A 15938-nucleotide genomic window follows, 5' to 3' on the forward strand; every position below is an offset into this window, starting at 1 on the left:
AGGGGGGTGCGGGCCGCACCCGGGTGTCACCCGCCGAGGGGTGACACCAAGGAGCAGGGCTCCACCTCAGTGACAGGAGGTGGGTACTGCACTGTAACATCACGTGCAGCACTCCTGTCACAGAGATTGAGCCTGCACTGCCCGCGCCCCCCATTGATAACGAAGTAATGGCGGTCTCGGGAAGCAAAGTCACGCCCCTTTCCCGAGGCCACATCTCATTTGACAAGGCCACACCCTTTTTGGCGGAGTGCGCAGCTCCACTGCGCTCAAGCCATCCCTCCCCGCACCGGGTGTCACCACGGGGAGGGACACCACTGATATAGACCAATTTGTGTGACAAGATGGTTTTTGCCTTAGCATCAGTTTCCACATTCACTCTGGTCAAAGTGTAGCCATCCATATAAAGTAAAAAAAATTCCAGTAAAGTCTAAATTGTAGAAACAGAACAGTTCACTAGAGGTCCACATCCAGGCCAGTCCATTATTTGCAAACACACATAAAGTGAGGCCAATGCGAAGTTAAACTGTAATCCCAAATACAATACTGACGGTAAATGTGACATGAGGAAAAATGGACAAAAGTTTCAACTTGATGATGTGTTTGTGACAGGATATGGTCAGTATCCTGGCAAAGGAGATGCCGGTGCTTAGAGTACCGGTACCGGAATCTCGACACCTGTCAGAATCCCAGTGCTTGCATCTCGACTGCCGGCATCCTGAAGGTAAAAAGCGGGGTAAGGGGAGGGTTAGGGGTTAGGGTTAGGCATTAGGGCAGTGATTCCCAACCTCAGTCCTCAAGGCACACTAACAGTCCTGGTTTTAGTGATATCCATGCTTAAGCACAGATGGTTAAATCAAAATAACTAAGGTACTAATCAAGTCACCTCTACTCAACTATTGCTATCCTTAAAACCTGGACTGTTAGTGTGTCTTGAGGACCGTGGTTGGGAACCCCTGCACTAGGGGGAGGGTTAGGGTTAGGCACTAAGAGGGGAGGGTTAGGTTTAGGTACTGGGAATGGAGGGTTAGGGATAGGGAGAGAATGATGGTTAGGATACCCCTTTTATGACATGTGGCAGTGGAAAGAATAACTATGCATTCACCAATTACAAACATCTTAGTGCTGCATTTTTACAGTTTTAATTTAAAGAAAAACACACACGCTCAATACGGTTAAGTTTTCTAGTGCCTCTATATGCACAGCAACATACAATAATATGCGCTTACAGGCAGAGCCGGCACTAGGCATAGGCTTACTAGGCACATGCCTAGGACATTTTGAATGCCTTGGGGCATTCCAAGCCTGAAGCCGGCTGAGATTTGGGGCAGGCAAGGGCACTTTGCTGGATGCCGGCAGACTGGGCAAACATTCTGGATACTGCACATCTTCCATGATCAAAGCTCAGCTGACAGCTCCGATCTGCAAACAGTGGGCAGTGGTGGTTTAAGGTGGTTTGCAGGGGCAGGGCCTACTGTGATTGGAGCTCTCAGCTCAACTCCGATTATGCAGCTCATTCAGCCAGCAGCAGCAGGAGCAGGGAGCAGAGACAGTGGGGGCAGTGGGCAGTAACAAAAATGGATGCTGGAGGAGGACTACTGCGCATGCCCAGCCACAGCAGCTCCTCCTCCCATGGGCCTTTGTGGAGTCCAGCACCACCCCCAAAAAGCGCAGTCAGCACAACTGCAGAAACGGAGGCACAGGCAGCCAGCTTTAAAAAGTAAGTTTTACAAAAATGTTTAGATTAAAGTCAGCTCAGTAGTGAGAGGTGCTGAGCTGACTGCTGTGAGGGTTGCTGTAATTTGTGCTGTTGGGTGAGGGGTACTTTGCTAGGAGAAGGCAGCGGGGTTCTGTATGAGGGGTGCTGTGCTAGTTGAGTGGTGCTGGGTGTGGGGTGCTGTGCTTGGTGAGGGGTGCTGGGAGAGTGATGCTGTGATGGGTGAGGGGTGCTGTGCAGTAAGAGGAGAGGGGTGCTATGAGGGAAGAGCCTGGGGTACTGTGTTGTGAGGGAGAATGTGTCCTATAGAATATCAGACACCCCGCACTATTGAGAGAAGGTAGCAGGAGGCACTGTAATGGTGGGTGGCTGAAGAGGAGCCTGACACAGAGCGAGGAACATCAAGAACCTGAAAAGGAGTGCCCTGGAGAAGACAGAAGACAGAGAGTTGAAGAAACAAGGTAAGTGTTTTACTATAAATATTTTTACCTAAGAAATAAAATGCTGGGCTGGGGCTGGGGAGGCATACGGGAGAATGAAGCTACATGGGATGGGAGCACCAGCATAATGGAGGAAGGGCACTTACAAGACCATGCCCCTTCCATGAGGCTACACCCCTTTTCAGGTTCCCATGGGTGGGGGGGCACGAGCCTAAATCTTGCCTAGGGCACTAATTTAGCCAGGGCCGACCCGCTTGCTGGTGGTAAAGAAGTTATGTCTCAGTCAAATAACTCTTGGTCAAGATCTACTTGAAGAGACTGAAATTGAAAAGTAATCGATTTAACTTTATTTATTGGAGAATTAAGTATCATCAACAGACACTAATGTGGCTGTGGGCCAGTGGCCAAATGATTACAGATAATATAATGTAAAATATTCACTTGGAATTACATAACATCTTATATGAGACAGAAAGTATGTCCTTGGTACCCAGTGACATTTCAGTATCATTTCATTTTTATACTGTACAGTTAGAGCATTTACAATTTTTGGTTGCAAAAGTAGCTTACTCTCTGCTAGTTTAAATATAATTTATATGAAACCTATGTGAAGCTATGGGCACACATGCATCAAAGCCTACATACCTTTTTTGGAAGTGCTGAAGTTCCTTCGCTCTTCGAACTTTAATTGCATCAATATCATCTTTATTAAGGTAGTCTTTTAAGTTATAGACCTGGAGACCTTTACTTTTTTCACATGAGCATGATCCACCTGAATAAAAGCTAAAAGGTACAATTATGGGATTTAAAAAAAAAGTAATTTTAGTTTGTCTGATGTACAGTCAACAAAAATAATTTTTATAATTATGTTTTCAGTTTTGATAATTTTGCAGTGTTGACCAACACCCTGATTCAAATATTATTATTGTGGTTTTGTTAGCACAATAATATCAGGGAAATCCCTGGTGGCCCCACTGCCTGAGAGCTAAGGACCTCATTCAGACCCGGTCGCTAGCGCTTGTTTGCGAACGCGCATGCTTCGTTCTGCGCGTGCGCGCACTACTCTGTACTATCGCAGCCCGCTCGCTCGCCCAGCAAAGACAACCCAGTGAAATGAGTGGCAGGAGAGACCATTTGTGGGTGGTAACAGGGGCAGGACACTAATAACAGGGGGGAGTGAAGCGTTCGAACGCAAGCGTGCCTTGATGTTTCAACGCCATTTTTAAGGCGGGCATAATTAACAGGCAGCGTCATAGTACACGTCACATGCCTGTTTTTTTACCCTGAAGTCCCCGCAGTGCTTGCGGCAGGGTAAGGCAACCACAAGCGCTGCAATCGCTACCGATGGTGCTCAATGTACCAATGTTTTAAAACACATCCTGGAGATGACGTGCGCTAGTGGGCGTCCCTACATACACTAATGGATGTCTGCATACACAGAGCGGTCGCTCGCACAGCCAAAGTGGGTGTGCTTATGCCTTGGCGAGAGATCGCTTCCCACGCCATCACTTTGTCAAATTTGCACACGCTGGATGCGAGCGATCGTATCTAGCGAGCGGGTCTGGATGAGGTCCTAAATCCATTCCTCTAATGTCAGGTTGCAGACTGTGCACTCAAATTATGTTGTTAATCTATTAAAGGGTCAGTAACCTGGTAGAACAGGAACATGAGAACAGGAACATGGATGAACTTGGGTGCTTGGTTTGTTTCTAAATAAATTACACCAAGATTCGCCCTTCTGCCAATCAAAGTTAGTGGTTTAATTAACAAATCTAAAGTTTACTTGTGTGAAAATATAATTTAAAATGCAGCATATTACAAACTAAGAAAGTAGCTGTAAAAAAATTAAAAGTTGATTGGTCAGTGAGGCACAAGACAACACCAATGAGGTTATTGATATTGTGCATATAACTGGACTTTTTTTTATCAACTGATGCAGAGAAGGTCTTTGATAAAATTGATTGGTTGTTTATGAGAAGAATACTGGAACACATGGGTCTGGGTCCTACCTCCTTCCATAGAATTTTGGCCCTTCATGCCTTCACTACGGCACACATAGACATTAATGGTTCCCTCTGTTTCGTAGTGCTTATTGCCAATGGCACTAGGGAGGGTTGCCCTTTGTTGTCCCTTATTTTAGTTCTTTGTATGGAAGCCCTGGCTCAGGATTTTTCTCCTAGGTTCATACCCTCTTTTCTCTCTCCCTTTATTTTTAATTTTTCTCATTTCTTCTAGTCTGTGCTCCATTTACTATCTCCGCTTTACCTTTTTTTCTGATGTTTGACCTGTTGTCATATACCCTGTATTTTTCCTAGTCCACTAAATCAAAATGTTGGTTTTGTTTGTCTTTACATATTGGTTTTCTGTTATCAGACTGTAATCTCTGTTTTGTCAATGAACTGCCGGTAGTACCATGTACTAATGGTGTTTGTACACTATTTGTATTCTTTGCATTTTCAATAAACCTATATTTCATAAAAATAAAGATGTTTATCATTATTATCATTTATTTATATGGTGCCACAAGTGTTCTGCAGCACCTTACAAAGCACATAAACAAATAGGTTGATTTACATTCACTTACAGTACAGTGCAATACAATACAATACAATACAGGACATGGATAATATACATTGCTACATTCGCGACCATAACACCCAGATAAGTAACAATGCAAAGCAACCAAGTGTTAGGTGCCCTGGTAGAGAGTAAGAAGTAGATGAAGGTAGAGTAAGGAGAAGCACAAGAGTGTAGAGGGCCCTGCTCATAGGAGCTTATATTCTAAAGGGGATCGACAGTCAAACGGGTGACACAGATGGGGTGGTTAGGGAGGAAGGAGTATGTAGCAGCAAGTTAAGATGAGAGCTGGAAGGCTTTGATGAAATAGTGGGTCTTGAGAGCCCGTTTGAAGGATTGAAGAGAGGTGGAGAGTCTGATGGGAAGCGGGAGAGAGTTCTAAAGGTGGGGAGCAGTGCGGGCAAAATCTTGGAGGCAGGAGTGGGAGGAAGTAATCAATTGGCATGAGAGGTGGCGTGCATTTGTTGAATGAAGAGGGCGGACAGGACAGTGAAGGGAGATGTGATCAGAGATGTAAATGGGAGAGAAATGGCTGAGGGCTTTGTAAGTGAGTGTGAGAACCTTATATTGGGTTCTAAAAGGGAAAGGGAGCAAGTGGAGAGCTTGTTGGAGAGGGGAGGCAGATGCAGAGCATTTTGAGAGGAAGATGAGCCATGCAGCAGCATTGAGGACAGACTGGAGAGGGTAGAGAAGGGTGTTGGGGAGGCCAGATAGGAGGAGGTTACAGTAGTCCAATCTGGAGATAACCAATGAGTGTATGAGGGTTTTAGTGGCATCCTGGGTGAGAAAGGGTCTAATCTTGGAAATATATTTAAGATGAAAATGACAGGACTGTGAGAGATTCTGGATATGTGGTTTGAAGGAGAGGGAGGAGTCCAGGATAACTCCAAGACAGCGCACTTTGGGGCTAGAGGAGATAGTTGTGCCATCAATTGATAAAGAAATGGTGGGAAGTGTGGTTATGTAGGTGGGTGGGAAAATAATTATCTCAGTCTTAGACATATTGAGTTTAAGAAATCGCTTGGACATCCAGGAAGAGATGGCAGAAAGACAATTGGAGACATGAGTGAGGAGAGAGGGAGAGAGGTCAGGAGAGGAAAGGTAGATCTGAATATCATCAGCATAGAGATGATATTGGAGGTTAAAAGAGCTGATGAGTTCACCTAGTGAGGATGTATAGAGTGAGTAAAGGAGAGGTCCAAGAACAGATCCTTGGGGAACACCTACTGCAAGAGGCTGTGGGGGAGAAGAGGAGTCATGAGAGGAGACAGAGAAGGATTGGTCAGAGAGGTAGGAGGATAGCCAGGATAGGGCAGTGTCATGTAGACTAAGGGAGTGAAGGATTTGCAGAAAGAGAGGGTGGCCCACAGTATTAAAAGCAGCAGAGAGGTCAAGGAGAATGAGTAGAGAGTAGTGGCCCTTGGATTTAGCAGCAAGGAGGTCATTGCTGACTTTTGTGAGGGCAGTTTCAGTGAAGTGAAGAGAATGGAAGCCAGACTGAAAAGGGTCAAGGAGGGAATGGGAGGAAAGAAAGGTGGTAAGGCCATTTTAAACAACACGCTCAAGGAGCTTGGAGGCAAAAGGGAGGAGAGAGATGGGACGGTAGTTGGAGAGAGTGTTAGAATCAAGGGTAGGTTTTTTTAATATGGGGGAGACAAGGGCATATTTGAATGCAGACAGGACAGTGCCTGATGATAGGGAGAGATTAAGGAGGTGGGCAAGATGGAGAGAGGTAGCAGAGGAGACGTGAGGGTTAGGGTCAAGGGGAGAGGTGGAAGGGGGGAGGACTGGATGAGGGACATTACTTCCTCTCCAGATTCAGGGGAGAAGAAAGTTAGAGTCAGTAAAATGGAAGGAGAGGGGTGATCTGGTAAAGTGGAGGTGGATTGCAGGTCGACTGGTGGGATATGAAGTCCTGACATATGGAGTCAATTTTAGATGTAAAGTATGTAGCAAAGGCAAGGGCAGAGAGTGAGGAGGGGAGGCGAGGAGAGGGTGGGCGGAAGAGGGAGTTGAATTGGTGAAGAGGTGTTGGGGATTTGAGGACTGAGAGGAAATGAGATTCTTGAAATATGACTGTTTAGAGAGGGAAAGGGCAATACTGTATGATGAGAGCATAAATTTGAGATGGAGAAAATCAGCCTTAGAGCGTGATCTTCTCCACTGTCGCTCGGCAGTTCGTGAACACTTTTGCAGGTATCTGGTGCATTTGGAATGCCAGGGTTGAGGTGTAAATCTGCGAGGGTGAATAGTGATCACCGGAGCAACAGAGTCCAGAGCAGAAGTAAGGGAAGTATTGTATAGGGATATGGCTTGTTCAGGGCAGGAGAGAGACAGGATAGGGGAGAGAAGGGAGTCAAGCTGGGAAGAAAAAGAAATGGGGGAATGGGGAATTGGAGTAATCTGAAATATCACAATGGTGAGTGAAGACCAGGTCAAGCGAGTGCCCACTCACATGGGAGGGTGAGGAGGTCCATTGGGAGAGACCAAATGAAGACATTAGGGTAAGGAGTTTGGAGGCAGAGACTTCTGTGGGGATATCAATAGGAATATTGAAGTCACCTAGGATAACAGAGGGAAGGTCAGAGGAGAGAAAGTGAGGGAGCCAAGAAGCAAAGTTGTCAATGAATTGGAAGGAGGGCCAGGGGGATGGTAAATGACAGCTACTCTTAGGTAAACTGGTTGGAAGAGGCGTATAGCATGAACCTCAAATGTAGAGAAAGTAAGAGATGGTTCAGAGGGTAGGAGTTTGTAGGAGTAACCAGGGGATAGAAGGACCCCTACCCCACCACCATGGTGACCCCCAGGCCGAGGGGTATGAGAGAAGATGAGGCCCCCAAAGGAGAGAGCAGCATGAGAAGTGGTGTCAGAGGGTGAAATCCAGGTTTCAGTAATGGCTAGGAGATGCAAGTTTTTAGATATGAAAAGGTCACCTGGAGTGGCAGCTCCTGGATGTGCACTCCTCGCCTAGATGTAAAAGATCCCCTTGTGCTGTCACCAACGTGTTTCAACTCCTTTAGAGTCTTTTTCAAGGTGTATACAGTTGGTGGTTTCTTAGTTATTAAATACCCCTCACAGCCCTCTGATAGGTGGATCGGGGGAAGGAGCCTAATGGTTTCATCCATTATTACATTAAAAAACATCCTATTAGTAATCTCCATGAATATAAACAAATCTTAATGACTCCAATGAATCTGGAAATTAATAATGCTGAAAGTAGCGTTTCGCTCCTGGAACGCATATTTCAGTGGAAAAACGTCACTTCCTGTTTACCTTATTCCTGGAAGTCTTATACAGGAACCTCCAATAATTACATACATAGGGGTATTACATTTAATATCTTATAGCTCTTAATGGAGCCCACATCGGCTGGAGTTTCCTCCAATCCAAATTGTCTCCTGCTGAAATATCTCTAACCGGAAGTCGCGCTCGCACACTTCTGGTTTCAACATGGAGATATGTCTCTCTCATGTGGCGGGGACTGGAAAGCGTGCTCCAAGACTTCTGGTAAGGAGGTGTGGAATGCATCACTTCCGGTGTAAACAACCCAACACATTAATATGTATAAAAAGTTTAATTGAACCTAAAATCGAAAAAAACAATAAAAAATATAAAATATATATAACCACATTAAAATCACAAAAAAATGTGTCCATAATAAAGCTAATTTGTAAAACATAGGGCAAGTTTAAAACCATTTCAGTTCAAAATCAACATTTAGACCCTTAGGTACTAAAGTGCCAAGTTCATAAATAAATGTAATCTCTGATTGTGCCAAATAGGTATCTACATCTCTTTTTCTCCAATGTCCTTCCACTTGTTGGATTCCTATCACTAATTTCAGATCTTTAATGGAACATTGGTGAAATTCTTTGAAATGTTTAGAAAGGGAAAGATTTTCATATCCTTTTTGATATTCCTAATGTGCTCGGCCCATCTAACTCTCAAGAGTCTGGATGTGCGGCCTACATATTGAAGGCCACAACTGCACTCTATTAAATATACACAATTCTTATTTTTACATGTGATGAAATCTCTAATATCATATTGTAAATTACTCGACTTGGTAGTGTAATTTTCTACTTTACTAGGTTGATTCTGATGGTTTCTACACATAATGCACACGCCACACCTCTGGAATCCTTTAACTTTCACTCTCCCTTCTCTTTTCCTAGGTACTTCTCCTTTCACTAATCTATTCTTTAAATTATGAGTTCTTTTGTAAATAAATTTAGGATTTTTCGGGACAAAAGTCTTAAGTATTGGGTCTTCCTCCAGGAGATGCCAATGCTTTCTTATGATTTTATCAACTCTTTTATGTTGTCCATTGAAGGTAGTTATAAAATGGAAGAGTGATTTCCTTTTTCGCCTTTTCCTTAGTAACCAATAACATAATCCCTATTGATATTTGCCATTTCTTCAATTGCTGGATCGACGTCTGTGGTTTAATATCCTTTTGCTAAAAATTTATCTTTAAAATCTCCCGCCTGTTCTTTAAAAACTTGGACATCTGTGCAATTCCGTCTTATCCATCTGATCTGCCCTCCCGGGATATTGTTTAGCCATAAGGGATGGTGGTTACTATCAGTAATGATGTAGGAGATACTATCGGTAGGCATGCAATAATTTTTAGTGTGTAAAGTGCTATCTTGTATATACATACATACTTGAATTAAAAGTTAACTCAATGTTAAAAGAATTTAGATTCAATTCAGAACAGAACACTCCAAGACTTTCCTGATCCCACTCCCATATAAATAAAATGTCATCAATAAAATTATACCACTTTAGAATATTATGAATTAACTTGTTGTTGGTCAATATAAAATGCTCCTCCCAAAATCCCATAAACAGGTTCACATATGCGGGGGCAAAATGAGTTCCCATGGCTGTTCCCCTTCGTTGTTGGTAAAATTTATCATTGTACAAGATAAAGTTATTTTCTAAAATAAACTTGATACCTTCAGCAGGCAACAGCACCATGACTACGAAGTCTTAAAAGAGGTGGGGCAGAGTCTAGTAGCACTATCTGCAAATGTTTCTCCAGACATCACAATTAACCTCAGCTACATACGGGCTAGTAATTTTTTTGCAATAGATGAAGAACAGTGTTGATGTTGATACCTATTAACATTTTTTGAAAGCTGAGAGAGAAAGTTGTCCTAAAAATCAGTGTGCAGGCCTTTTGTTCTTGTCAGGAGAACTGCAAAAGGTGTATTTTTACTTAAGCCTCACTGATACCCTGGACTATGACAAACTGAAAACTGACATTTTAACTCATTTGGGTGTCACAATGTCTGTTCAAGCACAAATGATTTGCTGTGCTTACCAAGTATATAAACCTCCCCACTCTCAAATGCTACCCTCATCCACCTTACCAAGAAGCAGTTATAGCCAGAGACAATAACAGAGCCACAGATCATAAAAAGGGTTGTTATGGACTGCTATCTATGTTCCCTGTCTGCAACCATGGGAAATCCAAGGGAACCCTAAAACAGCAGACCAGCTTGAGAAAATTGTGGAAAGGTATGTGGTGGCTGAGGACTGGTGAGTGTGTTCAGCAGCCCCTAGTCCCACAACAGCGATCTCCAGTGACAACTGTCAAGATTGTTCCAGAGGAAAAGGGTGCTGGGAAGAAGAATGAACTTAAAAATCCAAAAATTGTAGGTTTGAACCTTGAGACTGACCAGCCATGAAGGCTCTCACCTTATAAAAGTAATATACAAATGTGATCAGATGTTTTCAATGTGGTGGCCAGGGCCAAGTTGCTGCTAATTATCCAATTACCTCTGAATCTATGCAATGTGATTCTGCTTATAAAAGATATAAATGTTCACAGGTGCTGTTCAAAAAAACAAAATTGGGCAATCCATGTGAATATGACCACCTAAGTGTCTCATATAATCTACAACATATACAATCTACCACCTGAGCGATTGGACAGGACAAGGAATATGTGCACAACATTAAATAACTGGAAAATATTTTAAGTCTTTTGGGATAAGTAAAGAGTCCAGCAGCTTAGTGGGAAGCCAAATATGAAATGGTTTAAACCACAAAAACTTGATGCCATAAATAAACTGCCAGTAGCTAAATACTAAATCATATATATAACTAAATCAATACCCATCCCTAGAGTAGAGTAATAACATACAGTAAGCTAATTAGAAGTGTTTTGGAGCATAACACTGGTGACGTTTTGTGCAGAAGACAATTTAGCAGTATTCCGAAGAATATAGATAGTATTGACTGACTTACAATAACAAGGAACGCATAGAGGTTACAAAATTAGAACAATTTTTACATTAAATCTACATACACATATATAAAAGAAAATTTTAAATTGCATAATAAAAGTCCACAATAAAAAATGTGTTAATATCCAGTAGTAAAAAGATGTGCTGAGAAAAATGGTCTTTAAGTCAACTTCTGTAAAGTCAACTTCTGCAAAGCCCAACAATGGAAACAGCCCAATAATGTCCTCAATACAAAGTAAAGTTCAATCGCCTTTAGAGACAAGTCTCATCCTTCTCTCCAGAGAAATACCAGATATACTTAGTTTAAAGCTCCACTTTCTTTACAGTCAGTGTCCTTATACACTTCGAGGTATGAATACCCTTAAATTGCTAGAGAGAAATAATCGTTGTCCAGACAATAATTTGTGGTTCCAAAGCACAAAAATTCTTATTGCATTGAAAAAGAAAGGTACACGCTTTCATCCAGCACAATTAGCGCAAAGACAATTAAATACAGAATATATGATACAGCCCAATACATACGCATGCGCACTGGTCCCAGCATGCAGTCATCAGTCCAGAAGCCTGTGGTCATCCAAAGAGAATGGCTGTATACTAGAACCAGTATGCAAGCTATATACCCTCCCAGAACAAAGAAACTAGTTAACGGGTTTCCATTGGGTCTGGATCCTGGACATTCTGGTACGATGCAGGTCATTGGACAGTTCATATAGCATCACTAGGGGTATGTACAAGGTCCTCAGATGTTGCTTTGTGTGGTTTTACCGCCGAAGAACTGGTTTAAACTAGCAAAAAACACGTCATACAAATTCACATTCTAACCACTATTTTCAAATAGTACATATCTAGCGAACGCATGATGCGATTTCCTTGCGGGTCGAACCAGAAATCTTCAAATAAACAGTGGTTTAGAATGGTACCAAACATGATATGTCTACTAGCTTATATACCTTAAATATCGTATGCCTTACATTTCATAACATAAGTATTTGCTAATAAAACCTCTAATATTTAGCTTTTAATGTGGAGGAACCTTTTTATAAGTTTTGGTATGTGTAAGTGTGAGAATATTGTGTAAAGTCGCTAATATGCGTGGTGTGTTTATGTGTAGAATGCTTTCATAAACTGCGCAACGGTGCGCTGTGCATCTTGTATATTTTGTGTTTATTTAATGTGCATATGGGGTATGGTAGGACTTTTAACAATAAACAGTAGCAATGCAGATGCACGATCCTAATAATAGCATAGACCATCGCACACAATGGTTTCATGCTGACGACGCAAGATGGCATAGTCAGGGGCAACACAAGATGGCGTCGCCCGATATTAATTTAAGATCTGGTCTCAACCAATCATCCGGCTTCGACACAGGTAAGTAGCTCATAGTAGCAGATAGTATTACGTGAATTATACAGAGAAATGCCACAGTCTCCTGGGTTCCAATCTTACCACTGCCATTGTTGAAAGCAGTGAGGGCTCTGCTATTGCAGTCCAGAGCTGCACGCTGAAGGTAAGACAGCAGCTGGATTACAAAGGAAAGAGCAAGGTGATTACCGCATTAGTCCAGCTGGTGATCGGGAGACCTGTTGTTCCGGCAAAACAGATGTCATAGGTGGCTGTTTGGAGACGGGATATCACTACGTCGTCTCCAAACAGCGGCCTATGACATCTGTAGTTCAGTGTAAACCCTGCCCTTTACAAGCACCTGTGCAAAGTCATTAAACTGATGTGAGCGACCACCATACTTTTGTTTGCAGTTCTGTGAGGCATGAAGGGAGCCAGCATTGGAAGGATGTGCTGGTCCGTATAGTGCCATTTGGAAGTTTCTGGGGTACCTCCTAGGTGAGTCAGCTCTCGGCTTGTACATGTGCTGTTATCATGCAGTACATTAATTTGTAATTATATTACCCAGAGTGGGTGCTACTATTAGGTAGCAACAATTATTTTGGGGTGAGCGTTTGGACGTGGGGCCCCCGGAGTTGCTCTGGCTGGGCTTTTTTCAAGGCATCACTACTTAATTCACATAGATATTTTTTCCTCGCTTTTATATTTGTCTATTATTTATGTAATTTTAATTCTCTCTCATTATATTAACACTTATTGATTTATCTTTACACATCTATACTTCACACTTCACTATCACCTTTTTTCCCTTTTTCGTGTGATGCCCTGGGGATGGTCCTTGGCTAGATTCTTTTGGGGTTCCCTGCACCTCAGACGTGAACCCCCTAATGTTAGGGACGCCAGTATAGAGGAGCCTTGACGCTGGCCTGGCACTTATTTATATATTTGCAAAGGTATGTAACTAATAACTTTGAATTTCTATTATTATGTAGGATTCAAGTATTTTTGTTGATATTGCTGCAGTGTGCTGGAGGGCAAATCCCTTTTTTCTGTAGTTCAGTGTAAACCCCCCCTACAAGCACCTGTGCAAAGTCATTAAGCTGATGTGAGCGACCACCATACTTTTTGTATAACAGAATTACTCAGTAGGAGCAGCTGATAATTACAATTAAGTTACATAATTTTCTTTTAATTTTTTATTACTTAACTCTTATGCGCCTGAATCCAATTTGTTTGTTTTTCTGTATTCCGAACAAGCATGAAAGATTTGGCCATTCTAAACCAAGCAATAAAATAAATTTGCTATTAAGTCGACTTTCAGAATGTTGACTCATTCTGATTGTTGACATGCAGAATGTTGCTATTCACAGTATGTCGACATGTCAACATTTGCAATGTTGACATTGACATAATTTTTACAGTCAGCATATTGATAATGCAAATTCTACCTTCACTTTGAATGTAAATGTAACCCTACCATTAATCTAGACCTAGCCCTAATTGCAGCCTAACCCAACCCTTATCTAACCCTAATTGCAGCCTAACCCAACCCTTTTCTAACCCTAAAATTTTGTGTCAACTTTTTGGCTGTCAGCATTCTGACGATGTCAACATTTTGTCAGTATCGACATAATCGAATGATTCCTTTGTTTAAGTTCCTATTATGTTAGGCTGGCCCGACGCATTCGTTTTTGCTTCAAGTAAACCAATAAGTGTCTTGCAACTTCATCCAGAATGTTGTTCTTTTTTCATACTTTTATGTTTGCTCTGAAATTTGCATCGATAAAAAAACAATAAATGTCAGCCCAAAAGAGCTAAATTACCACTGATCCACTGATGATTTATTAGCCATAATAAATATTATTTTAGCTGAAAGATTTAATTATAAAATCACCCATACATATAAGAAGTATAACGCATACTAAACGGAAGCTAAAATATAGCATAGGTGAAATGCAATAGAGACAACTTCTAATGTTTCATTACTATGGTAACTTATAACTTATACCTGGCTTAAATTGTTGCTACAGAAAAAAAAGGAAAACTCTGAAGTAGCATATATCATCAATCAATTTATGGTTAAACCCTGTATTACTTTTATATACAATGGTGCACTGTTTCAGGGATGCTCCCAGTAACAATCAATAAAGGCATTCATAACGGGAAAGACAGGGAATGTCTTGTATTAGATCATGTTTGACAAAAAAAAAACCTCTGCACAAGTATATAATATAAATCAATATATGGTTAAACCCTGTATTACATTTATTCCCAATGGTATTAAATTGTTGCTGTACTGTATGTATTTCCCTAAACTGAACTTTAAGAATTCAGTTAAATAACAGTTTCACATGCAAGCTACATTTGTGTCATGGAATTAGCAAATGTCCTTTGTGAGCAATACCAATTAGAAAAATAAAATTTTTGCTTTTCTTTCCCTTTATTCAAATATTTTTATGTTTTTGACACATCCCTCATAAAGGTAATTTGTAAACCATTAAAAATACACTTATCACCGATAGGATTTGCTTGCCCAATTGTATGTAAATCTTTGTTTTGCAGAATACTATTGTAAAAATAACAGGTGTTTGCTGATTTAGGGGTGTTCCTTTGTGTGCAGAAATGTGTATGGCCACTATAATTGCTCAAAACACAAATGATGACACCGCTCGTCCAGGTGGGTGATGTTTTGTTTACTGGGGAGAGTTGAACTCTAATGGTTGTGTTTTGAATTCATGGATTGCCTTGATTTGTTGTCCATCACCATTACTAATATTAAGTAACATAATCAATAATTGATCAAATAAATTTGACCAAATTGGAACCGCCAACTCCTCTTGTCATGTGTCTTATTGTTAAATAAGTATATTTTGTTAAGTTTGCAATGTGAAAAAGGGGTTAGCAAGAAATGTCAACCGCTTGGGAGTTTAAACTATTGGTATAATACAGCTCAGTTGTGGCACTGGGTGTGTCAGGAGCTGCATGCCTCATTTTAAGTGTGGAAATAAACCCAGTTTCTACCAATACTAAGCTAGTACTAGAGTGGAAATGGCTGCTCCCTTTTCCGCAGAGCAAGAAACTCCTCTTAAAGGGTGTAGTATATTTAGTTGATATTCATAAGGTCAACAATCATAAAGTTGACATAAAAATGTCAATGTGGGAATTGTTGACATGGTCATAATGTCGACATACTTGGCACATCAACATTGACCACATCAACAGTGAAATGTTGACATTATTAGGATGTCGACAAAACATGTCTGGTGGTCTAATGGTAACTTTCCTGGCATGGCTGGTCTAGCGGCTCCAGCAGTGTCTTCTGGGTTCGACAGTGGTGTCAGGATGACTTCCGGTGGATCCTGCACAGCTTCCAGCTTATGATATGACTAACCTTAACCATCCCCCTAGTGACTAACACCATCTTTCCCTCTTGTATCCTAACCTTAGTCCTCCTGCAGCCTAACCATGACCCACCCCTGCCGGCCCTTGCGGTTAGTCGTCATTTCAGAAGTTGACAGTGTGAACATGTCGACATTCTGCACATGCTGGCATGTTCAATGTCAACATTATAAAGGTTTACAAGGTGATGAAGACATTATGAATGTC

The 15938-nt window shown here is 41.6% G+C and overlaps 1 protein-coding gene across 3 annotated transcripts in view; it reads right to left on the reverse strand.

Moving 5' to 3' along the window:
• LOC148510712 (N-acetylneuraminylgalactosylglucosyl-glucoside beta-1,4-N- acetylgalactosaminyltransferase 2-like) overlaps positions 1–15938 on the reverse strand; it is a 301958-nt gene that overhangs the window by 130694 nt on the left and 155326 nt on the right. For all 3 annotated transcript variants that reach the window (XM_088442515.1, XM_088442514.1, XM_088442517.1), the window contains exon 3: positions 2800–2937. In XM_088442515.1, the coding sequence (XP_088298641.1) occupies positions 2800–2937 (138 nt within the window). The remainder of the gene's footprint in view (positions 1–2799; positions 2938–15938) is intronic.

Source organism: Taudactylus pleione, unplaced genomic scaffold (assembly GCF_031769625.1).
Source record: "Taudactylus pleione unplaced genomic scaffold, aTauple2 ptg000313l, whole genome shotgun sequence".
In the NCBI taxonomy this organism is placed as follows: domain Eukaryota; kingdom Metazoa; phylum Chordata; class Amphibia; order Anura; family Myobatrachidae; genus Taudactylus; species Taudactylus pleione.